Source organism: Nothobranchius furzeri, chromosome 2 (assembly GCF_043380555.1).
Source record: "Nothobranchius furzeri strain GRZ-AD chromosome 2, NfurGRZ-RIMD1, whole genome shotgun sequence".
NCBI lineage: Eukaryota > Metazoa > Chordata > Actinopteri > Cyprinodontiformes > Nothobranchiidae > Nothobranchius > Nothobranchius furzeri.
This window is the reverse complement of record NC_091742.1, coordinates 59,273,845-59,298,547: the sequence shown is the minus strand read 5'-3', so window position 1 is coordinate 59,298,547 and position 24,703 is coordinate 59,273,845. Positions and strand designations below refer to the sequence as shown.

Below are 24,703 nucleotides of genomic sequence, written 5' to 3'. Positions count from 1 at the left end.
CCCCCCCCCCAGATGCGCTGTCACATAATAATGAACTGCCAGCAGCAACGTGAGAGCAGGATATTGAAAACAATAATATTACAAACCAATTTCAGGTTTTATATGCTATTCTTTATTTTAAAGAAAAGAAAAAAATCATAAACATACATATCATCTGCATAGTGTGTTTATTTGGGAGAAACTTTCTGATGAGCGAAACAAAGGTAATTATGACCGAAACAAAAATCTTTATGTTAAGATATTTTGTGCCAGATGGTGAAATTTGGAACAACAGGAGCAAAAAACGCTGGTATTACATAACTTAAGTATATGCTGATTTATAAAAAAGAATCATAGTGATTCACTATTTTCTGTTCCACACAGGTATGGCGGTCTGTCGGGGGGCAAGACCACTGGAGCATGGTCCATAATAATCAGGTTTTATTGCCCTACAATCAGCTGTGGTCTTTAAGCACACAAAACAGAACTCCACCTTGCACTTGCGACATTTAATATTTTTACATTTCTTCCCAGTGTGCTCCACCAGAGTACCACAGGTCGGACAGGCCCGAACAGACGGACACCCATTGACTCCTTTTACTTCATCAAACACCAAAGCTGGGCAGGTTCTCAGTGTTTTCAGTGAATCGTTGGTGCAGCCGTCATTGTCACAACGGTCCAAACGTGGTTGTGGACCTTTCCACTGCCTCAAACACTGCCAGCAGAATTCGTAGATGTGTCCTTTGTTTGTTGTGCAGACTTGGCAGCGAACGCTCAGATTAGACTCATTCTTTCTTGTCACTGAGAATTTGCATCCAGGACACTGAGATTTGGAGGATGGAAGGGACAAGAAAACAGAAACAGTAAGGCTTTTGTCAAATATGCTTTGTGAATATTCTGTTTCTGATGAGATACTTACAAATTTGGAGTCAAAGTAATTCTTGACAGCATTGTGGGCCATGATCTTTTCAAAGTACTCCTTTTCTTCAGGGGTCAGGAGAGCCATTTTACGAACCTCCTCATATGGCCACTCTACATTACAGTTAAACTGGCCACAGACAAATTTGTATTCCCCCTTTAGAGAAATAACACAAAAAAAAAGTTTAGACAAAAGACATTTTAACCAATCACAAACAAACAAGTTTGTGATTTGATTGAAAATGAGCCTGTTATGTTTGTTCTTATTTGCACAAAACTAATCGTAATTAATGTTACTGGTAGTGACTGATCTTAATCCACCTGAAGCTTGTTATGTTTTCAAAATTGTAATTTATTTACACAAAAAGCAACTACCAATCTTGTGAGTTTGTGACTCTGATTTTAATTCAAACTGGTTATGTTTTGCAGTTTTTATTATTTTTGGTTGGAGCCAGCGGTTAATCTTAATGTCATTTTATTGTTCTTTATATAAAAAAGTTGAAAATGCTGTGGTGCCCATCCATCCATCCATCCATCCATCCATCCATCCATGCATGCATCCATCCATCCATCCATCCATCCATCCATGCATGCATCCATCCATGCATGCATGCATGAACGATTTAGGAAAAAATCTAATTGCAATTTTTTCCTTCAATATTGCAATAGCGATTTAATTAGCAATTATTTTCTCAACGGGCTTTTCTCATATTTTTCAACTAACAGAAGCAAAGAAATAATCTATGTAACTTGTACTGAATATACCGTAAGCAAGTTTATGTATCTACATATTTATCTACATATCATATCAACAAGTTTATTTGTCTACATATACATAAACACTCACAAGTAAACAACATGTTGTATTTGAAGGTGTAATGCTTTGCAGCCGGGAGCAAATCCATAGAAGAAGCATAGGTATTAGCATCAACTGTGAAAACTGATTGGCAGGAAAGAAGTGTGTCCCTTTTCTGATGTCTTTTGTGTTATTGACGTATTGTCCATGCAAAGCTTCTATACCTTAGTTACGATAATAGCTGCTAGCCAAAACTCTGAAGTTAAAGTCTCTGATGGTTTTATAGCTTTACTAAAATATCTGTCTGTACTTATTTGATTGATGGCAGTTTTTACTTTTTATTAGACTCCATATGTAATTATTTGGCACGTTCTTAATTCATAATTTGTAAGAATGTAATCAGCGATATTAGCATTAGCATCCCTATGGGTTTTTCAATGTATATTAGCATTGTGCTAACCACTCGCTGCCAGTCAAATCGCAGCCTTTGCAATTAGAAAATCTCCTTTTGCCACATCGCAATTTAATTGCATTTGCAATTATTCATTCAGCCCTACATCCATCTTTTTTCTTCCGGTTATCTGGAGTTGGGTTGTGGGGGCAGCTGCCTAAGCAGACAGGCCCAGACTTTCATCTCCCCAACTACTTGGGCCAACTCCTCCGGGGGAATCCCAAGGTGTTCCCTGGCCAGCCGAGAGACATAGTCTCTCCAGCGTGTCCTGGGTCTTCCCTTGGATCTCCTCCCGGTTGGATGTGCACAGAAAATCTCACCAAGGAGGCATCCTGACCAGATGCCCAGGCCACCTCAACTGGCTCCACTTGCTTTGCCTTCTGGCTTAGCTTTTCACCACAACTGATTGGTACAATGTCTGCATCACTGCAGATGCAGTACCAATACACCTGTAGATCTTACGCAACATTTTTCCTTCACTCGTGAACAAGACCCTGAGAAACTTAAACTCCTCCATTTGAGTTTGGACCTCGTCCCTGAACTGGAGAAGTAGTTCTACCCTTTTCTGATTCAAGACCATGGTCTCGGATTTAAAGGAGCTGATTCTCATTCCAGCTGCTTCACACTGGGCTGCAAACCACTCCAGAAAATGCTGGAGATCACTGTCTGATGAAGCCAACAGGATCACTTCATCTGCAAAAAGCAGAGCCTCAATCCTTAAGCCACCAAAACAGATCATCTTGGCTGTGCCTAGAAATCCTGTCCATAAAAGTTATGAACAGAATCGGTAATAAAGGGCAGCCTTGGCGGAGTCCAACTCTCCCTGGAAACGAGCTTAACTTACTGCCGGCAATGCAGACAAATCAATGACACAGGTCACACAGGGACCTAACAGCCCGCATCAGAGGTCCTGGTACCCCATATTCATGGAGTGTCCCCAACAGGGCCCCCCGAGGGGCATGGTTGATTGCCATCTCCAAATCCACAGATCACATATAGAATGTTTTGGGCAAACTCCCACGCCCCCTCCAGGACCCCCCAAGAGTATAGACCTGGTCAATGTTCCATGGCCAGGACGAAAACCATATTATTTCTCCTGAATCAGAGGTTCGACAGTCGGACGGACCCTCTTCTCCAGAACCCCTGAATAGACCTTACCAGGGAGGCTCAGGAGTGTGATCCCCCTGTAGTTGGAACACACCCTGTGGTCCCCTTTTTAAATAGGGGGACCACCACCCTGGTCTGCCAATCCAGTTAAACTACCCCCGATGTCCCCGCAATACTGCAGAGCTGCGTCAACCAACACATTTTTATTTTGGGGTGCATGGTGACACTTTGAGAACATTACTGTGGCCGTGCGCAGGACGGAGTTGCCTGGAGCGCAACAAAGATCGGCGCTCTGCATCCTCTCTGCTCAAAAGAACCCCCAGAAAGTCCACATAAAAAATGTAACATAAGTAGAACCAGGATCTTTCTTCAGGCTTCCCCTGAGTGTGTGAGTTGAAGGCTTCCAGGCGAGCTTGTTACCCTTTCAGGTGAGCCGAGCTCCCCTGCAATTCGAACCCTGCTCACAATACGTTTAGGCCTACCAGGTCTGATTGGCTTCCTTCCCCACCATCGAAGCCAATTTAACACCAAGTAGTGGTCATTTGTCGCCAGACGCTGTTTTTGACTACAGCTAAAAAAAGACAGCATCTCAAGGTACAGTCGGCATTTCAACCTTTTTTCTGTTTGGTTATTTTTTAACTGGCTAGTTCCGCCACTCGTGCGCCTCTCTGCCTGTGAGTAACCAGACTAGTTCTCTGTGGAGAGTTAAACAGAGTCTGGCAGGCCAGGCTAACTGAAGTCATAGCAATAGAACAGATGCATGAGGCTATTTGGATTGGCTACCAGGGCTACTCCTGATGTGGCATGTTGGCTGTAATCAAGGAAACATCTATCAGTTAAAGATAACAACTCATTTATTTACATACAAGATACACGTCCTTCTCCAAAAAATAGCATATTGTGATAAAGTTCATTATTGTCTGTAATGCACTGATAAACATTAGACTTTCATATATATTAGATTCATTACACACAACTGAAGAAGTTCAAGGCTTTTATTGTTTCTAATATTGATTATTTTGGCATACAGCTCATGAAAACCCAAAACTCCTATCTCAAAAAATTAGCATATCATGAAAAGGTTCTCTAAACCAGCTATTAACCTAATCATCTGAATCAACTAATTAACTCTAAACACCTGCAAAAGATTCCTGAGGCTTTTAAAAACTCCCAGCCTGGTTCATTACTCAAAACCACAATCATGGGTAAGACTGCCGATCTGACTGCTGTGCAGAATGCCATCATTGACACCCTCAAGCAAGAGGGTAAGACACAAAAAGAAATTTCTGAACAAATAGGCTGTTCCCAGAGTGCTGTATCAAGGCACCTCAGTGGGAAGTCTGTGGGAAGGAAAAAGTGTGGCAGAAAACGCTGCACAATGAGAAGAGGTGACCGGACCCTGAGGAAGATTGTGGAGAAGGACTGACTCCAGACCTTGGGGGACCTGTGGAAGCAGTAGACTGAGTCTGGAGTAGAAACATCCAGAGCCACCGTGTACAGGCATGTGCAGGAAATGGGCTACAGGTGCCGCATTCCCCAGGTCAAGCCACTTTTGAACCAGAAACAGCGGCAGAAGCGCCTGACCTGGGCTACAGAGAAGCAGCACTGGACTGTTGCTCAGTGGTCCAAAGTACTTTTTTTCGGATGAAAGCAAATTTTGCACGTCATTCGGAAATCAAGGTGCCAGAGTCTGAAGGAAGACTGGGCAGAGGGAAATGCCAACATGCCTGAAGTCCAGTGTCAAGTACCCACAGTCAGTGATGGTCTGGGGTGCCATGTCAGCTGCTGGTGTTGGTCCACTGTGTTTTATCAAGGGCAGGGTCAATGCAGGTAGCTATCAGGAGATTTTGGAGCACTTCATGCTTCCATCTGCTGAAAAGCTTTACGGAGATGAAGATTTCATTTTTCAGCACGACCTGGCACCTGCTCACAGTGCCAAAACCACTGGTAAATGGTTTACTGACCATGGTATTACTGTGCTCAATTAGCCTGCCAACTCTCCTGACCTGAACCCCGTAGAGAATCTGTGGGATATTGTGAAGAGAAAGTTGAGAGACGCAAGACCCAACACTCTGGATGAGCTTAAGGCCGCTATCGAAGCATCCTGGGCCTCCATAACACCTCAGCAGTGCCACAGGCTGATTGTCTCCATGCCACGCCGCATTGAAGTAGTCATTTCTGCAAAAGCATTCCCGACCAAGTATTGAGTGCATAACTGAACATAATTACTTGAAGGTTGAGGTTTTTGTATTAAAAACACTTTTCTTCTATTGGTCGGATGAAATATGCTATTTTTTTTAGATAGGAATTTTGGGTTTTCATGAGCTGTATGCCAAAATCATCAATATTAGGAACAATAAAAGGCTTGAACTACTTCAGCTGTGTGTAATGAATCTAATATATATGAAAGTCTAATGTTTACCGGTACATTACAGACAATAATGAACTTTATCACAATATGCTAATTTTTCAAGAAGGACCTGTATACATTACATTATTGTCATGGTTCTGCTTATTTTCTCTGCTGGCTTTTGTTCCTCCTCCGGGTTTTTCAGGTGGGCGTGTCGGAGAGTCACAGCTGCAGCTGATTCCATCAGCAGGGCCAGGGGATTTAAGGAGCGGTGTTGCCACACTTCAGCGCCGGTTGATACTCTGTCGTTGGGTACCTCTAGCCACGTCCTGTCCTGTCAGATTATTCTGAAGTTGTGTTTTAGACTTGTGCTCATTCTGCCTTCCTTGTCTGCCCCAGCACCTGTCCTGGATCCTCGCCTCTGTTCTCACCTCCCTGAGGTGTGTCATCATCTCCAGTGTCGCTCAGCTCCCCTTGCCGCCCGCTCTCCACCGCCCACCTGCCCTGGATCATCCGCAACCACCAACTACTCTTCACTACAGGACATTCCCCTGCACAGACCTGACTTGTCTCCCCCTTCAGTCCATATTCCAACTCAGTACCGTAAGACCACTCCGTCTTCATTATGTAGTTTATTTTTCCTGGTTCTCAGTTTCCTGTGCTCATACCATTTATTCTTCTGTTTTTTTTTAGAATCAGAGTTCACCCTGTCCTGTCTGGATCAGCGCCCTTAGCGGTGGCGAATGTAGCAATTTGGGGGCCCAAGGCGAACACAGACGTGGGGCCCCCTTACACAAAATTTTTGACAATCTTACTTTTAACTGGATTTGCGAGACTCTCCCCTCTTCTGACATGAGTTATTTTCCCCATTTTATTAGTCCTCCTCTTTTCCTGTGTTTCCCTTCCTTTGAGCGCTTTCAATATTTGCTCTGCTTTCTTCTTCCTGTCAGTGCTCCTGTGCTTTTGCCTTTGTCTTTTTTCTTCTATTTTCCAATTTGGTCCGTATTTTCCTCCCTTTAAACATTTTCCATTTGTATGATTCAGCTCTCAAAGATCACCGTGACCAACATGTTGTTAATTGTCGGAAAAGACGAGGACGCTGTTAAAAAATGCTGGAATGCCATGTTATAAACAACAGTAATTTTTACTTCTACTGTGATGTAGTGATGGATGCATGCAGTAGAGCTCCATACTGCCCCCTACAGTTTGGGAGAATATTAGTTCACCGCAGAGACAAGCCGCATGAACCATAAACGCTGCAAGTTGTGAAGCGCGTTCCATCCGTGAGCCGCATCACCAAGCGGAAAGTAAATGTGTCAAGCATAAACCAAGCTTAACTCCATTTCATGCTTAATGTTTTGACTATCGCTTTGAGTTTGTTACGAACGCCCCCACCTCTCCTCTTCTTCTTATTTGTGGTCTGGTGGCACTTGGCAAACAACAATTTGGTTCATTACCGCCACCAACTGGATTGGAGTGGAATGACTACCAATCACTTCCTGTTTGTGCATCGCCATCTTAATAACCCTCTTATTATAACAGGGCCGCCTGGTATTTTTTCTTATGGCTGTAAAATTGTAATAAAAAGTGCAAAGTGTGTGTAACTCTTTTCCTTTTTTCAGAACAACCTCAGCTTTCAGTGTATGATTTGTATTTATAATTTATTTGTGTTAAAGCCTTTAAAAAATCTGCTTAAAAGTGAAAAAAGCACAAAATGGATTTGAATTTTTTACATTTATTACTGAACAGGAACTTCAAAATTACTGGGCAAACAATTTGGAATGAACAATTTAAACTTTGAACTGTAATGCAGCTATTCTTAAAAAAGTGTGAACTTTGGTAACTTTTTTAGCAGTTTTAAGACCATTTATTTTTGTAAACTTTCAGACATTTTTATTTGATGTGGTAGGCCTTGAAGCAGTTTCTCTCCAGCTGCAGACAGAGTGCTGCACACCTCACACTGCCATGCACACCGTGCACTGCTATACCAAAAACTTTGTTTTAGCAAAAATAATTATTTATTGTAAAAAGATAAATAATGCTGGAATCAAGCTGAATATTACAATTAGCAAATAGCTGAGGGTTGTTCAAATAAAAAAATAAAAAATAAAGACTGAACATTCATACCCTGGTTCACTGGAGATCTGTCCTTCTTTGTGGTCACTGTCTTCAGATATAAGCCTTCTGGGACACCTAACAGATCGTGTTGATTTTCTTTGAGGCATTTCCATAATTTCATGCTGGATTTTTATGCTAATTAGCTTCCCTGTTCCGTTATCCGCTTTCACCGCGGCGCTGTGCTCTGCTGTGCTCCGTTTCAATCAGGCTGTACAGCAGGATTTCCATAACTCTGATTGCTTCATGCTATAGATCGTTGGAAAGCTGCTTTTATGTACTTTTAGGAACTGTTGGAATGTTTTCAATCTGATCAGCCATTCAAACGTTATGAAACGGAGCATTTTGGATGACAAACTCAGCACGTCTCTGAATGTCTGTTGTGATTTGTTGCGCTCAAGACAGGGAATCCCGGTGGCTACGATAATGTATTTGTGGCAAGGTGGATAAATGAGGGCCCGGGAGGGACTCGATGCCCAGACTCCCGGGTGAGAGTCATACGCTCTAACCAGTCAGCCAAAGGGACAACCCCTTGGCCAAGTATCCAGGGCGCATGATCAATCGGGACACTGTGACAGGACACTCACACTGTCACATATTGTATATGCACGAAAAGCCCCATTTTTAATCTTCTCAGCACTTTTGGAATTTTAATGATATCTTGAACGGTTCAGGAATTATGGTAATGAGAAGTGCGCATGTCCAATCCCGTCTGCGGCCACAGGTTGGTAATAAGAATATTGTGGCATTAACAGAGGGGTGCCTGCGGTCAGGGCTAGGGGGCCCCCCAACACAAGGGGGCCCCAGGCGGCCGCTGACCTGTGCCTAACGGTAAAACCGCCACTGGCCCTAAGTTTACCTTAGTTTCCTTTTTAATAAATATTTTTGTATTTTTCTTACCTCGATCTCTGTGTGCGATTCTTTCATGTGGGTAAAGAAACTTCCAACCACCATGACAATTATGCCATAATGATTTTATATTTGATGCTAAGTGGCTTCTGATCAGCTACATCTAATTGTCAGATATTTAACTAGATCTTCTTAACCAACCCTTTAGTGTTCTGTGGAAATTCTAAGCCTGCGTGTGTGTGTGTGTGTGTGTGTGTCACAACTGTAAATGCATAAACCTTAACAGTGTGCAGGTTTATGAACTGAACGCCACGTTTCAAATTTTGTTTATCTGTGAAAAACCACATTTTTGAAAGAACTGAATAAAAACAACTTACCTTTCCCAACAAATAAAGGCAATGTTTGGTCAGAGACATCGGGGTGACAACGTGGCCACAGGACATCCGAGCAGTGGGAAGCGGAAACCCTTCACACTCGACTGTGAAAAACAAACCCGCAACGAAAAATCACAATATTTTCCACCGCTATATTATCTTGAATACGTTTAAGGTTTTATAAATGATCATGAAGCGACTTACCGTCGAATTCATCATCTGCATTCGCAAATGGAATGGTGACGTCAGCCCGATTATAACGTTTGATCACAGTTTTCGGGACTTTAGAGTTCATTATGCTGCAGTCTTGATGTTTTAGCAACAAACCTTACGAACGCAGACTGTCAGTTAAAGTACAGAACTCTTTCGATTTCGTTTCCAACACACACACACACACACACACACACACACACACACACACACACACACACACACACACACACACACACGTGACTTCTTTTTAATCGAAACCTAACGAACTAGTCCGAAGTACTCAGCGATTCGAGCATATTGCGGAGGATGTAAATGCTAAATCTATGCACAGAAAAAGTTATAATTTTTTTAAAATTCGGGATCTTGTCCTATTTGAATTTCCACTCTTCCGTGTTAATATTGTAGTTCATCAAATCTATCAAGTTTATTTTAGATCTATTTTGTTTGCATAGAAGGATTATAACAAATTATTATAATCATTATATTATACAATAATTAATATAACGCATAAATAAATAAGTATTTAGGCTGCGCAAATTTTTATTATTCCATTATTATAATCCGTATATGCACAAATTACGCATTCAGTTGTTGCTGCCTGAAAACAGGACATATTTGTGTTTTCCTGATCACTCTTGGGCCCTAAACGCAACTTCTGCTTTCATAATGAATCAGTTTGCTGGTATGGGCACACCCTGAGCATAAAAGCGTTATGTCAGGTTTACAAAAAGTGAAACTAACTGGAAACTTACATTCTAAATGTGAAATGTCAGGACAAAAAATCGACGTTTTGAGGGAAAATAAATCAAGAGGAGCCAGTTCGGGATGCCTCCTGGACGCCTTCCTGGTGAGGATTTCCGGGCACGTCCAACCGGGAGGAGGCTTAAAGGAAGACCTAGGACACGTTGGAAGGACGTCCCTCACCTGGCCAGGGAACGCCTTGGGATTCCCCCAGAAGAGTTGGTCACAGTGGCTGAGAGGGAAGTCTGGGCCTGTCGACCCGACTCGGGACAAGCGGAAGAAAATGGATGGATGGATGGATGGAAAATAAATAAATAAATAAATAAATAAATAAATAAATAAATAAACAACACTTGTTTCCTGTGTGTGTAAAATGCTTTGTCAGAATATATTTTAGACTATAGGGACTACGTTCTAATCACAATCATTTCCCTGTATTTTAGGAAGTTAAATGATTGTGTTGTCCTGTTTGATATTTGTGCGAATTGTATCAATATTTTATAAAACAAAACAAAATGCAGTTTAACGATACCAAGTCAAGCAAAACACATATGAAAACATGACAAAAAGCAAAAACAACTAAACTTATAGAGCTCTATATTTTCAAATCATAAAGAAAATAGTTTCAATTCTTCTCATAATCGCATGTTATATGCATGCAGGGCTTTCATTGTGATATAATTGGTAGCAGTGTTGCAGAAATGTTGCGGGTTTAAATCCTGCATGGGCTTCCTGTGCAGGTTTAAGGTTTTTGTTTCCTAGAAATAGACCAACCTGCAAAGCAATCTTTTTTTTTTGCAGGTTGGTCTAGCCATGCTCCATGGGAACCTCAGCAGGCCTGAGCCGTCTTGTGTTTTTCCAATCAAAGCACTGTTTGTAGGCCGAATGATGCGATGGAGCGAAAAAACTAAGATGGCGGCAGCCCATTTACCTGTGTGGCATGCCCAAATCTTTTAAAATGGGGTGGTCCAGGTCCACTTCTTAGTGCATGAGTGGCACCAATGGTTATGCTTCTTTATGTATATATATATATATATATATATATATATATATATATATATATATATATATATATATATATATATATATATATATATATATATATATATATATATATATATATATATATATGGCTTGCCAGAGGAACTATTCACACTTTCAGCCCCTTGTTGCACTTCTCATCTTGTTTTTTTTTTACTTTTATCCCTAATCAAATTACAAAAACGTAAAATTAATGCCAAATATTGTTAGTTCTAAAAAATGTCAACACATTTATTGAACAAATGTGGCTTTTAATTTGATCACAATTGTTATTTTTTGTGTTGACAGAACATCTGCCCTATACTCAGATTTTGTGGCAAAGTTTGAAACCACCTCTCACATCTATAGACTAGCTTCCAAAGAGCTAGACCTTCGAAAATGATTCTAATAAATACTTAATTTCTTCTAAAGGTTGGGATGGAAATCATTTTATGACCATAAAACGTTTTATATTATTATTATCTTAAGTGTTGCTCAAATAAATAAATAAATAAATAAATAAATAAATAAATAAAAGCCATCATCACCATCATTTAAAAAGAAAGATTTTACTTTTGGGGTGAGGTCCTGCACAGAGTGGAGGAGTTTAAGTATCTCGGGGTCTTGTTCACGAGTGAGGGAAAACTGGAGCGTGAGATCGATAGGTGGATTGGTGCTGCATCTCCAGTGATGCGGGCGTTGTACCGATCTGTCGTGGTGAAGAGAGAGCTGAGTCAGAAGGTGAAGCTCTCGATTTACCGCTCGATCTACGTTCCTACCCTCACCCATGGTCATGAGCTTTGGGTAGTGACCGAAAGAACGAGATCGCAGATAAGCAGCTGAAATGAGTTTTCTCTGCAGAGTGGCTGGGCTCACTCTTAGAGATAGGGTGAGGAGCTCGGTCATCCGGGAGGGGCTCAGAGTAGATCTGCTCTCCTCCACATCGAGAGGAGCCAGTTGAGATGGCTCGGGCATCTGGTCAGGATGCCTCCTGGACGCCTCCCTGGTGAGGTTTTCCGGGCATGTCTAACCGGGAGGAGACCTAAAGGTAGACCCAGGACACGGTGGAGGGACTATGTCTCTCACCTGGACAGGGAACACCTTGGGATTCCCCCGGAGGAGCTGGCCCAAGTGGCTGGGGAGAGGGAAGTCTGGGCCTCTCGACTTAGGCTACTGCCTCAGTGACCCGACTCCGGATAAGTGGATGAAAATGGATGGAGGGGACTGGTTATGTAATACACTCCATTGATTTTGACAAGTTCATGACTCAATTATATGTCAGTGCCACTTAGAATAGACCTGTTTCCTAAGCATTAATAGTTCCTGATATTTACATATTGAATGTATTTTAGTGTTTACTTATTTTTGTATTTTCTCTCCGAATGGACAAATTATCTAGTTTTAACGATTTCCAATATATCGTTCCTTCAATCTTAAACCTCAACACTTTTCATAGCCCACAATGAGACAGACTGTGTGTGTAAGGAAGAATCTGAACGACTCAAATACACGTAAACATTTATGCATAAACAATCAACAAGACATTGAAAATATATGCTGTAAAGTGCGGCACTGCCGAGTAGAGCAACAGAAGGACGAAGAGCCGCGCTCGGTCCGTCTCTCTCCCCCCGCGTGTGTGCGATCAGGAAGCCGGTCCTCCATCGAGGGAGATCACCATGTGGATGGCAGACTTGTGGATGATTCCATACTCGTGCAGCCGCTTGTCGTTCTCATCCAACCTTTTGTTTCCGAAGATCAGCTGCATGTCATTTATTATCTGCGCTACTCCCGCACGCGCACGAATAGACGCACAGAGAGAAAGAGAGAAAGACGTTAAAATATGCTTTAATCAACGGGAACCTTTTTTATAACACATAAAACACAAACACGTCTCATTTAAGAAAACAAATCAGGTCCGTTAGCATTTCAAATCGCTTCCTACTTGACTTTATTTGACTCGCTTGCGTCAAATTGGTATAACAAGTAAAATTTATGTAAAAAAAAGTGGCTACAATAAAAAAACATGCTGCTGTGGGCTAGTTTACCTGTGACACCGGGGAGCCTTTCTGATATTTTAGCTGATATTTTAACTTTCAGCTCCTGCACGGTTATTCGCTGCAAGTCTTTCTCACTCTCGCACAAGTCGATCGTAAACTTCTGTCCATCCAAGCCCGTCACAATGACCTGATAAATCATTATTGTTATTTTCTTGTTATGGTGAAGCGCTCCTTCTCGATTCTCGCTCTGGTGTGAAATGAAAGAAAAAAGATGGATGGTTTTCTTTACTGAACGGCACACGTCACAGGAACTCTTTTTGCTTTCGGTTTTATTAAATAAAACTGGGAAGGACTTGTTAAAATGTTTAATGTCTAAAGTGTTCAATCCAATACAGGCTAAGGAATTTAAACAATGATATTCTCACGCTGACTTAGAAATAGCGCATATTTAAAGTGGAAGATGCGTTTGAGCGCTAGTTTTGTTTTTATTTGCTGAGAATAACGAGGTGAGTAAACATTTAAACACCGGCTGTCGTGCTAAAATTCATAATAACCGTCATTATGAATAACTTTATGACTAAAGTGGTTAATTTCCCTGCTTTTGCAGTTCTTGCTCTTTGGCAGGGAAACGAAAACGCTCATTTCCCTTGTGCCTTGAACGCAGCACTCTTGAGGCGTGAAACTGAAAGTAGCTGTCATTTAGTGGTAAAGGCCAACGCACACGCGCGACCAAGAGCTGGTTTTAAACAAATCCGCTTGTTATTCTGTTTAAATCGGAAAAGAATCAAGTGTAATTTAATTTTTTGTGAATCCATCAGGTCAGATGTCACGCCGCCGTAAACAAAAAGGTAAGACAGACTTCTTTCTAATTACTGTTGATAATGATGTTTTAAAACAGTCTACATAAATCCTCCAACAGGCACGCCCGCCAACAAACCTTCACATCAGCTGCGGTACCATGGGTTATTTAATCAGGGAGCAACCTGTTACCTAAACAGCGTGCTGCAGGTTCTGTTCATGACCGAGGAGTTCAAGAGGGCAGTGGAGGGGTTTGTTTCATTACCAGTGTCATTTATTCTTATTCAGATAATACAGATGATATATTTTCATAATTTACCAACCATATGCTTACATGTTTACATCAGGCCAACAACCACAAACTGTAAATCTGAATGTATTGACCAGAAGCTGAAGACTCTCTTTAAAATTTTAAAGAAGGAAACAGCAAGAACTCACGCCATCACAACTCACCTGGGAATCATTAAAGGTAAAAAATCTGTAATAGGCATGATTCACATGATGTAATGTGTAAAGGAGGCTTATATCTTATATTTAAATATTAAATGAATGTAAATTAGCCAAAGGTGAAGATGAAGAGTTGTATTTTTTCCCCATTATAATGGAAGTTACTGAACAATGTGACGCTGCCGTGTGCTTTGAGAAGATTTTAAGTCACACCAGCCCAGAGGCGTCACAGGTGAAGTTATGACTACAAAAGCAGCCATCGTTTTCCATTTTTGAGTGTAAATCTAAATTCTACAGTTTGGGAATTGTTTGTGCTCTTATGTTTAGATATTTCAAGGAGAAGTGATAAACCACAATAAATGCTCCCTCTGCCAAACCAAAACAGAGAGCAGCAACACATTTTGGAGTATACCTCTCACTCTGGCAGATTCAGAGAGCGATGCCTGTTGTGTGGTAAGGAGCTTCCCTTTGTTTCAGCCATTTAGCTAAACAGTTTGAGTGACATGAATGTGTTTTTCAGATGAATGGAATTCAAAGTTACTTTCATGAATCCCACATGGGTGGCGAGGACCGGCTGTACTGTAACCAGTGCAAAAGCAAAGCTGATGCCACCATAGTAAGCATGAAAAACGTTTATTCTCTCATTTCACACCATGTTTTAAAATCGTAGCGACTGTTTCATTAGAATACCTCTCACGTCTTCTCTACCCCACTGACCCTTTGTACCCATCGCACCAGATCATGTCTTGGGGTAGCAGTAGCTCAGGTGGTAGAGCGGGTTTGGAGGGTCATGGGCTCGATTCCAGCTCCCGCCAGGGGTATTCTGCTGTTGTGACCTTGGGCAAGACACTTCACCCAACTTGCCTGTGTTAGTGGTGGTCAGAGGGGCCGACGACGCCAAGTGGCAGCCTCGCCTCTGTCAGACCTCCCCAGGGAGGCTGTGGCTGCAAAAGTAACTTACCGTCACTGGCAGTGTGTGAAAGAGTCTTTGAGTGTCCTGAAAAGTGCTATATGAGTTCAATGCATTATTATTATTATCATGTCATTCAACATGGTGGACGTCAACAGTGAGTTAAGGGGGTATTAAACATAGTGCAAAAGTGGTCTTTCAAGTGGTTGTTTTAGCCATTTTAGCATTTCTGTGTCCCGCCCACAGGACAGCACACATTGCGTTCATGGGACCTGGAATTTTAAGGGATTGTGACCACTCAACGCCCCCCCCCACACACACACACACACACACACGCACACACCTGAACACCTCTGTTCTGAAGTGGATCAGCTTGCACCGGACCATTCTTAGTACATACCTCAGGTGAAGAATCGGTTTCTGAAACGGCCCAGAAAGTAGTTCTTTAGGGACGGCACGGGAAAATGGAGAGAAGTGCATGCCAGATAAACTGGCAAAATTACCCCCAAAGTTCCAATAGTGGAAACGGGCCTATACAGGTGCTGGCCAGTAAATTAGAATATCATCAAAAGGTTGAAAATATTTCAGTAATTCCATTCAAAACGTGAAACTTGTACATTATATTCATGCAATGCACACAGACCAATGTATTTCCAATGTTCATTACATTTAAATTTGATATTCATAAGTGACAACTAATGAAAACTCCAAATTTGGTATCTCAAAAAATTAGAATATTCTGAAAAGGCTGAATATAGAAGACACCTGCTGCCACTCTAATCAGCTGATTTACTCAAAACACCTGCAAAGGCCTTTAAAAGGTCCCTCAGTCTTGTTTTGAAGGCACCACAATCATGGGGAAGACTTCTGACTTAACAGCTGTCCAAAAGACAATCATTGACACCTTGCACAAGGAGGGCAAGACACAAAAGGTGATTGCTAAAGAAGCTGGCTGTTCGCAGAGCTCTGTGTCCAAGCACATTAACAGACAGGCGAAGGGACGGAAAAAATGTGGTAGAAAAAAGTGTACAAGCTCTAGGGATAACCGCACCCTGCAGAGAATTGTGACGACAAACCCATTCAAAAATGTGGGGGAGATCCACAAAGAGTGGACTGCAGCTGGAGTCAGCGCTTCAAGAACCACCACGAGGAGACTCATGAAAGACATGGGATTCAGGTGTCGCATTCCGTGTGTCAAGCCACTCTTGAACAAGAAACAGCGCAAGAAGCGTCTCGCCTGGGCCAAGGACAAAAAGGACTGGACTGATGCTGAGTGGTCCAAAGTTATGTTTTCTGATGAAAGCAAGTTCTGCATTTCCTTTGGAAATCAAGGACCCAGAGTCTGGAGGAAGAGCGGAGAAGCACAGAATCCACGTTGCATGAGGTCCAGTGTAAAGTTTCCACCGTCAGTGATGGTGTGGGGTGCCATGTCATCTGCCGGTGTTGGCCCACTCTGTTTCCTGAGGTCCAGGGTCAATGCAGCCGTCTACCAGGAAGTTTTAGAGCACTTCATGCTTCCTGCTGCTGACCAACTTTATGGGGATGCAGACTTCACCTTTCAACAGGACTTGGCACCTGCACACAGTGCCAAAACCACCAGCACCTGGTTCAAGGACCATGGTATCCCTGTCCTTGATTGGCCAGCAAACTCGCCTGACCTTAACCCCATAGAAAATCTATGGGGTATTGTGAAGCGGAGGATGCAATACGCTAGACCCAACAATGCAGAGGAGCTGAAGACGACTATCAGAGCAACCTGGGCTCTCATAACACCTGAGCAGTGCCACAGACTGATCGAGTCCATGCCACGCCGCATTACTGCAGTTATTGAGGCAAAAGGAGCCCCGACTAAGTATTGAGTGCTATACATGCACATTCTTTTCATGTTCATTCTTTTCAGTTGGCCAACATTAGAGAAACAAACATTTTTTCATTGGCCTTTAGAATATTATAATTTTCTGAGATACCAGATTTGATGTTTTCATTGGTTGTCACCTATAAATATCAAAATTAAACGTAATAAACATCGGAAATACATTGGTCTGTGTGCATTGCATGAATATAATGTACAAGTTTCACGTTTTGAATGGAATTACTGAAATATTTTCAACCTTTTGATGATATTCTAATTTACTGGCCAGCACCTGTACATAAGAGTTTGTTTCCAGCAGGACTGATGAGCACTGAATCCCTCACCACACGGTTCATTAGAGCCAATCTTTTAAACATGCTGTTCACCAATGCCAGTAGCATAAACGGTCAATGTGCCAAGTGCAGCACCTGTTACAATAATTATAGGTCACAATTTTACAGACAGATAAAAAAAGTGATGCATACAGTCCCAAATGGGGTCCTACACATTTTCCTACAAAAATGACTACGACAACTATAACATCTAAATGGGTTTCGACCAATGAACCTTGTGACAATGTCGAGTCCTTGTGACGATGTCGAGTCCTTGTGACGATGTTGAGTCCTTGTGACGATGTCGAGTCCTTTTAGCCTGGCAGGACATTTCAAGAAAAGTGAGTATATTAATAATCTTCTTTCTTTTTCCCTGTGTGTACTTAGAAACTAGAGATGAAACATCCTCCAGAGGTGCTGACACTGCTGCTGAAAAGATTTAAGTTTGATTACCATGTCAAGAAATGTGTTAAAATTCAAAGCAAAGTACAAATTCCCAGTAGCCTCCAGATACCACCTAATGAGATTCAGGTACTGTATGGCGCATGATTAATCAGAATTATTATTTATTCCTGGCCCTGATTTCTGTATTTGTATTTTTTTGCTGTATATCAGAGTCTGACCTATGAGCTTTATGCCTATGTGGATCACTTTGGTGAGCTGAGACATGGACATTACACTGTCACAATCAAGTCCCAGGAAGACAAGAAGTGGTACCACTTTGATGACACCCTCGTCAAATTGGTGAGACTAATCATTTTTGAAGAATTTGTGATCAACATCAAGTTTAGGATGTGAAACTAATGGGTTCTTGTGTTTTTGCTTTTCACCTAATCACACAAAACATTTCAGGGGGATTTCCAAGAACAGTAAGTATTTATTTATCTCCCTCCTGAATATGACAATGACCCTGAACTATTTTTTCATCTTCTTCATTAGATCTCAAAATGTTTATCTGGCGTTCTACAGAAAAGGTAAGGCTGGAAAAGTCTCGACACTCCAAATCCAAAGGAAAATGATCTAATTCAGTGTTTCTCACACTTTTATGACTTGTGTACCTCCTGAGCCATTTTCTCCTTCCACAAGTACCCTCTTAGTCAAATGTGTTGATGAATTCCCAAAAGTAGAACATACAACTTATTATTAAAAACCATACTACTTATTACTATAGCACATTTAAAAATACAGCATGAGAGCTGACTAAAGTGCTGCACACGCAAATTTATTACAAACAAATAAGACAGAAAAACAATCAGATGAAACCATCATTATTAAGCGGTAAAAGCATTAAGAGTCATTGGCCAAAGTAGGTCTTCAAGCAAAATTTAAAATGGCCCTGAGAGGATGCCACTATACTGTGAAGGGTAGGGAGTTCGAGAGCATGGGAGCACCTGTTCTCCCTGTGACTTGCAGGACATATGGGGTGTGACAAGTAGCAGGAGGTCAGCCGACCTCAAGTCGTGTGCGGGTACATAGGAAGTGTGTAGTTTAGATAGATTTCATTAAATCTCAACGCTGAACCACGTCTCACTTTCTGTCTGGTTCAGGTGAATTCTTTAACATCAGGACAATCTTCATGCAGCATCTAGAAAGAAACTCTATGAGGAAACCTTCTGGATGTGGATCTGCAACCCACCCGTGTGAATGCTCTGATTTCAATCAAATCAATCAAAGCTTTATTTATAAAGCGCCTTCCCTGTCGGGAAGCCCAAGGTGCTGAACATGGTACATGAGAAAAGTGAAATATGATGAATAAATTGAAAATAAAAGCAATTCAAATAGTGCAAAAAGGTAAAACATTAAAGTAGAAGACAAATAGGTAAAACAAGGGATAAAGAGACCAATGAAAACAGGGAAATAAAATCAACATAAAAGATGGCCAAATTCAAACACGTTCAGGAAACGCCAAGCGGAGGAGGTGGGTTTTTAGTCGACTCTTAAAGACCGGCATGGGGACAGCCTAACTGAGGGTGGCAACTGGTTCCAGAGTGTTGGTGCTAGGACTGAGAAAGCCCGGTCCCCGCGAGTACGACACCTAGAACGAGGGACAGCGAGCAGGCCTTGGTCAGAGGAGCGCAGAGCGCATGATGGGGAATGTCTGTTCAGGAGTGTGGCTGGATGGGGGGGAGCACCACCCTGGAAGAAATAGTAAAAAAAGACGAGGAGTTTGAAGTGTGAACGATAACAGACCGGAAGCCAGTGCAGGGAGGCCAGAACCGGACTGATGTGGTCCCGTTTCCTGGTCCCAGTCAGGAACCTTGCTGCGCTGTTCTGCACAACCTGTAGGCGATGCAGTGATGACTGACACAACCCTGCATAGAGAGAGCTGCAGTAATCAAGCCTAGAAATAACAAAGGCATGCAGTACCCACTCCAGGTGGGCTCTCGACAGCATTGGCTTGATTTTTGCAAGGCGTCTCAGGTGAAAGAAATTGGACCGGATCACAGAGTTGATGTGAGCGTCAAATTTATGTCTAGCGTCAATTTTTACACCCAAACTGGTAACAACTGGTTTTGAATATGGAGAAAGAGGGCCAAGATCAACATAATGACCCACAGCCCTGCAATTGGGGTGAAAAACAATGAGCTCTGTCTTTCCCTCATTCAGATGCAGAAAGTTGGCCATTAGCCAAGACTTTAGCTCATTAGACTCAAATCGCGGGGGGATCGAGCATTTGTCCATTCTGCCCCAAAACTATGGAACTCATTGCCCATTGGAGTTCGGCAGGCTACATCTCTGGCGGTTTTTAAATCTCGTTTAAAGACCCACTTTTACACTTTGGCTTTTAGACAGTGACTCGTTTTAGTGTTTTATTGTGTCATTGTTTTAATGTGCTCTTAGTATTCATCATGTTTTCTCTGCTTTTAATTGAGATTTTTATCCTTTGTTTTAGCTCCTTGTAATGGGTGTGTTTTGTTTTAGCCTGTGCAGCACTTTGGGCAGCTCCCATGCTGCATTTTAAATGTGCTATATAAATAAACTATGCTATGCTATGCTATATAGACAGGACACAAAGGACTGAATAGAGATCAGGCTCAATGATTTTTGATTTATCTAAACTGGACTGTATTCATTCTGCATTTGGCGAAAATGAGGCTTCACGCCCTCCATTAGTAGCACAGCATCATGCAGCTGCAGCCCTGCTCTGGTCTTTCCCTTTGTCACGTTTCTTAGATTTTCCACGTGTCCAAATCGTTTGGACGCCTTTGTGTTAATAATCCCTTGAAAGACAAATGGTATTAAGCCAATTAGTATTAAGTAGCTATTGATGCAGACACAACTTTATGGTCACCCAACATATTTAACTGAGGATGTTTATCTGTTCACCATCTTCTTAAACTAAAACCAGCTCTGTATTACCAACATGATCCCATATTCTTCACACTTACTCCTTAATCCAGTACTCCAAACCAAAGCTGACACAGCCTGACAACATTCATGCACATTTGTGAATGGCCTAAATTGATAATTGATGTGATATCAACCAGAGGTGTGAACAAGTCACTGCTTTGCAAGTCTCAAGTAAATCACAAGTCTTTCTAGTCAAGTCTCAAGTCAAGTCCAAATCAAAGACAACCAAGTCCAAGTCAAGTCCAAGTCCTTAACTTGGAATTTTCAAGTCATGTTCAAGTCATCTGTCCAACTTCAATTTAATGACGATGATAATAAATAAATTCCAGATATGAAGCTTCTTAAAGCTTCATTTATTTGCTCAAACAAGCAGGAAGTGCTGCTGCAGTTAGGAGAACAAGGGTACTCCCAGAACCAAGAATGATTTATGATTTTTGTCCATGTCGTGTCACTTTTGTGCTAAAATATCAAATATGCTCAAGTCATCATCGAGTCAACAAATGCAAGTCAATTCAAGTCGCAAGTAATTGGCGTTCAAGTCCAAGTCGTAAGTCTATAGATTTTATCAAGTCAAGTCAGAAGTCATTAAAATATTGACTCGAGTCTGACTCGAGTCCAAGTCATGTGACTCGAGTCCACACTTCTGATGTCAACCATACAGTATATTGCTGTGCTAAACTACATTTGGGTATTCATTAAGCATAACACAAATCAGATCAATGTTTATTTTATTAATTTATTTATGTTTTGCACCAGGGCACAGTGAATGCTGTCATAATCTGGGTAATGAAATATGAATGTTTCTGTACACCCCATGTAGTGTGCTCATGTACCACTAGGGGTACATGTACCCTGGGAATTAGAGCCCTGCACTGAAGCCCTACGCCCTCGGGTCGGCCCGGCTCGACGGCCCGAGGGCCGGGCTTCGGGCCAACGACTGAGTAATTACCTCGGACACGGGCCGGGCCAGGCGCTTTTATTTTTAATCGAATTCATAAAAAAAAAAAAAAAAAAACCTGAAACACAAACGCAGCAGCACCTGCCTGCTTCTCACGCACCGGCACCGTTAGCTCAGTTAAGGTCTGTGTGGTTTATAAATGCGCCTATATAAACAAATTCTCAAACTGCTGATTGAAACATGTGCCCCTATTCTAATATGCCATTTTATGTCCACTGTGATATGTCAGAAACCATTCGTTTATTCTCATGAAAATGGCAGCATTCTATTTTTCTGTGAATAAATGCGCGCTGCAGTTAGAAAAATAAAGCATTCATTGCTGTTTTTTCTAACTGGAGGGCGCATTTTCAGAGCGGCAGATTAAATTTACAAACGCTATATTAATTGGGGGCATTTTTTAAATCTGCTGCTCTGCAAATGCGCTCTGCAGTTAGAAAATTAGAATGCTGCTTTTTTTTTCTAATTGCACAGGAGCGCATTTTCAGAGCAGATTAAATTTACAAACGCATCCAATTAATATAGTGTTCATACGTTTCATCTGCCGCTCGAAAAATACGCTCTGTTAAAAAAAAGCTGCATTGATGCTGTTTTTCTTTCTTTTTTTCTTTTCTTTCTTTTTTTTTTTTTTTACTGCAGAACGCTTCTCGCAGATAATTAGAATGCTGAGCATTCTATCACACTAAAACATTATGAAAGGTTAAAAAAAAAGTCGGGCTCGGGCCGGGCCAGAGAATCCTGAAAACCTTTTCGGACCGGGTCGGGCTGGGGCTCCACCCCCTCGGGCCGGGCCGGACACGGGCTCATATTTTAGGCCCGTGCAGGGCTCTACTGGGAATCACTGATCTAACTTGTGAATGACTTTGTATGTTGTTCGACTTTACTTACTTTTGCTTTTTTCTATTCTAGCTTCTGCTATGGATGCCCCAGCAGAAAACGTCTCTGAAGTGCCAACTTTGAAAGCTGGCCAGCAAAATATGAGTGAAAACAATGTGAAGTGGGATTGTGGTGCACAGCCCAAAGCACAGAAGGATGTGCAGAAGGCAGAGGAGAATAAAGGGGAAGTGGGAAACGGGTTAGCTGTCCCATTGAGCAAAGATAACAGCGGGATTAGAGCTGATAATGACAGTGGAGGGTCAGTGAGTCATGAGAAGTCTCACAGTCGACAAGATTTGTCAAAAAACAACCAACACTTACCTGTTCAGGTTCTAAATGATTCAAAACCAGAAACTGGTGGACACAGCAGCTTTAAACAAGAAGGCATACCAAAACAAAATGGCCTTGAACCAACTCGGAGCAATAAACAAATTACAAATCAACATAATAGAGTTGGTGGGAATCAACAGCACCATCAAGGTTTTCAGTCAAACAGCAAACGTGATGAGGATGCCACAATAAGTAGCAGTCAGCCGCAAAAGTCTTCTATGAAAAACAGCAAGAAAGAGAAAAGGAGCGATTGTAAAAGCAGTCGAACCACAGAAAGGCCAGAAAACCCGTGTGGTGAGAGTAACGCGGGTCAGGACTCTCAGCACTTTAACAATGTTCCTCAAAACAAGGTTAAGCAAAATTTGCTGAAGATTAATAAATGTGAACAAGCTGTATCTAAAAGATGTGAGCAACAAAAAGCGGATAAAAGAAAAGTTCCAAATGAAAACAGAACAGATGATGAACATCTGAAAAAGGGTGAACCATCCGTAAAACGGAAATGTAATCTTTTAGGACAGTCAGATATTTCCCTCACAATTCAAAGTTCACAGTTAAAAAGCAGTAGTAATACCGTTCCTTGGACTAAAGAGGCTAAAATGCACATTCTTCAGACTAACTGGCTCAATAAAAGTGAAGAGGAGCTTCAAAGGAGCAAGCAAAATGTTGGAATGGGGAGCGAAAGAGAGAACGAAGAACCCAATCCACATTTTTACACAGGGTCGAATGAGGAGCAAAAAGGAAACGAGTGTTATAAGAATGATGACAAACATGAGCAAAAGTTAGAAAATCCCTGCTGTACAGGTGGAACGATCCAAAAAACTGTTCAACTTGAAATGGAAACCAACAGACCACAGAGTGAGCTGGGCCGAGAAAAGCACATGACTTTGACTCAAGGAACAGAAGTAACTTTAAAGTCCGAAGCACAGTCCGATCCAAATATAGATGAGGTTCAGTCAATGTTCAGCAAACTAACTGTGAAAGATTCATCAGAGCTAGAGGGATACGGTGCTGACAACACTGGTGGAAACAAAGACCGTTGTTCTGGGAAACCTGGTTTAACAGAGACACATCTGGAGAAAATGACGCGAGACTCGGTGAAGGCAGGTGACAAAAAAGAGGGGTCTGGTGGAAAAAAGAGAACAAACAAAATGAAGGGAACGGTTTTTATGGTGGCAGGTCTTAATGTGCCAAAAAGATAAAACCTGCAACGTTTCTGATCAGCTTACCACATATGATTGTTCTGTAACATCATGAAGCCTGTTCTTTCATTATTTTAGACACGCCCCTACCTTTGTGTTAGCAGAAACAATCTTAAATTTAAACCTATAGATTGATTGAAAGCTCATGTTCATTTTAACTAAATAAATAATGGTTTCATTTTCCATTTAGTGTTTAATAAAATCTTTATAACTGTTTGAAAGGGAACTGATTCTGATCATTTGATACAGAGTATTAATTTCTCTTCACACTAACAACATCTTTAAACAACATTTATTTTCTAATCTCTCATTTGTTTAGCTCAGGTGTGACCTGACGTTAGCTTATGCTGATTTTATATGTATTTTTATACCTTGTACTGCACTTTTGGTCACCTGAAAACATTTTTTATGTTTTAATGGAATAAACTTTGATTTGACTCTACTCTGACTTGTCACGTGGTTTATTCACCAAGTTCATCTTCATAAAATCATTATAACAATAAGCATCAAGGCAACATATTACATGTAATGAATGTAATGGTGGTTATTAAACACTCAAAGAGCATCAGCTATATAACATTTAAATTGATGCAAATTTGAAGTTTTCATTACAGAATATTACAATGTATTTTATAGTAAATAATGCTGCTGAGTAAAAAAAAAAAACTAAATCAAAATTTTTGCGTTTCTCTTTTCACCCCATATGTAATTTTTAAGCAAACAGTATGTTATTAACTTATTTG

The 24,703-nt window shown here is 41.4% G+C and overlaps 3 protein-coding genes across 6 annotated transcripts; 1 reads left to right on the top strand and 2 right to left on the bottom strand.

Annotated features, from left to right (window-relative positions):
• Nucleotides 1-89: 89 nt before the first annotated feature.
• On the bottom strand, nt 90-9,376 carry LOC107377294 (E3 ubiquitin-protein ligase ARIH2). Its single transcript, XM_015946813.3, has 4 exons — nt 9,144-9,376; nt 8,943-9,043; nt 899-1,054; nt 90-802 (listed from the first exon to the last, which is right to left on the bottom strand). The coding sequence occupies exons 1-4, from the start codon at nt 9,232-9,234 to the stop codon at nt 344-346; spliced, it is 807 nt and encodes a 268-aa protein (XP_015802299.3). The 5' UTR covers nt 9,235-9,376; the 3' UTR covers nt 90-343.
• Nucleotides 9,377-12,419: 3,043 nt separating this feature from the next.
• LOC107377297 (uncharacterized) lies at nt 12,420-13,179 on the bottom strand. Its single transcript, XM_070548917.1, has 2 exons — nt 12,959-13,179; nt 12,420-12,695 (listed from the first exon to the last, which is right to left on the bottom strand). Exons 1-2 carry the CDS (start codon nt 13,107-13,109, stop codon nt 12,556-12,558), a joined length of 291 nt encoding a protein of 96 aa, XP_070405018.1. The 5' UTR covers nt 13,110-13,179; the 3' UTR covers nt 12,420-12,555.
• Nucleotides 13,180-13,278: 99 nt separating this feature from the next.
• Nucleotides 13,279-24,402, top strand: LOC107377295 (uncharacterized). Of its 4 annotated transcripts, none has more exons than XM_054747714.2 (12): nt 13,279-13,416; nt 13,518-13,615; nt 13,729-13,758; nt 13,830-14,177; nt 14,269-14,387; nt 14,483-14,608; nt 14,676-14,771; nt 17,637-17,780; nt 17,865-17,993; nt 18,102-18,118; nt 18,189-18,223; nt 22,465-24,402. In XM_054747714.2, the coding sequence occupies exons 3-12, from the start codon at nt 13,734-13,736 to the stop codon at nt 23,958-23,960; spliced, it is 2,535 nt and encodes an 844-aa protein (XP_054603689.2). In that variant the 5' UTR covers nt 13,279-13,416; nt 13,518-13,615; nt 13,729-13,733; the 3' UTR covers nt 23,961-24,402. The 4 variants fall into 4 exon arrangements, with proteins under 4 accessions (XP_054603689.2, XP_015802300.3, XP_054603690.2 ...); XM_015946814.3 differs by having other exon boundaries at nt 13,518-13,758; nt 13,830-13,959; nt 14,056-14,177; XM_054747715.2 differs by having other exon boundaries at nt 13,518-13,758; nt 14,317-14,387.
• The last annotated feature ends 301 nt before the right edge of the window (nt 24,403-24,703 follow it).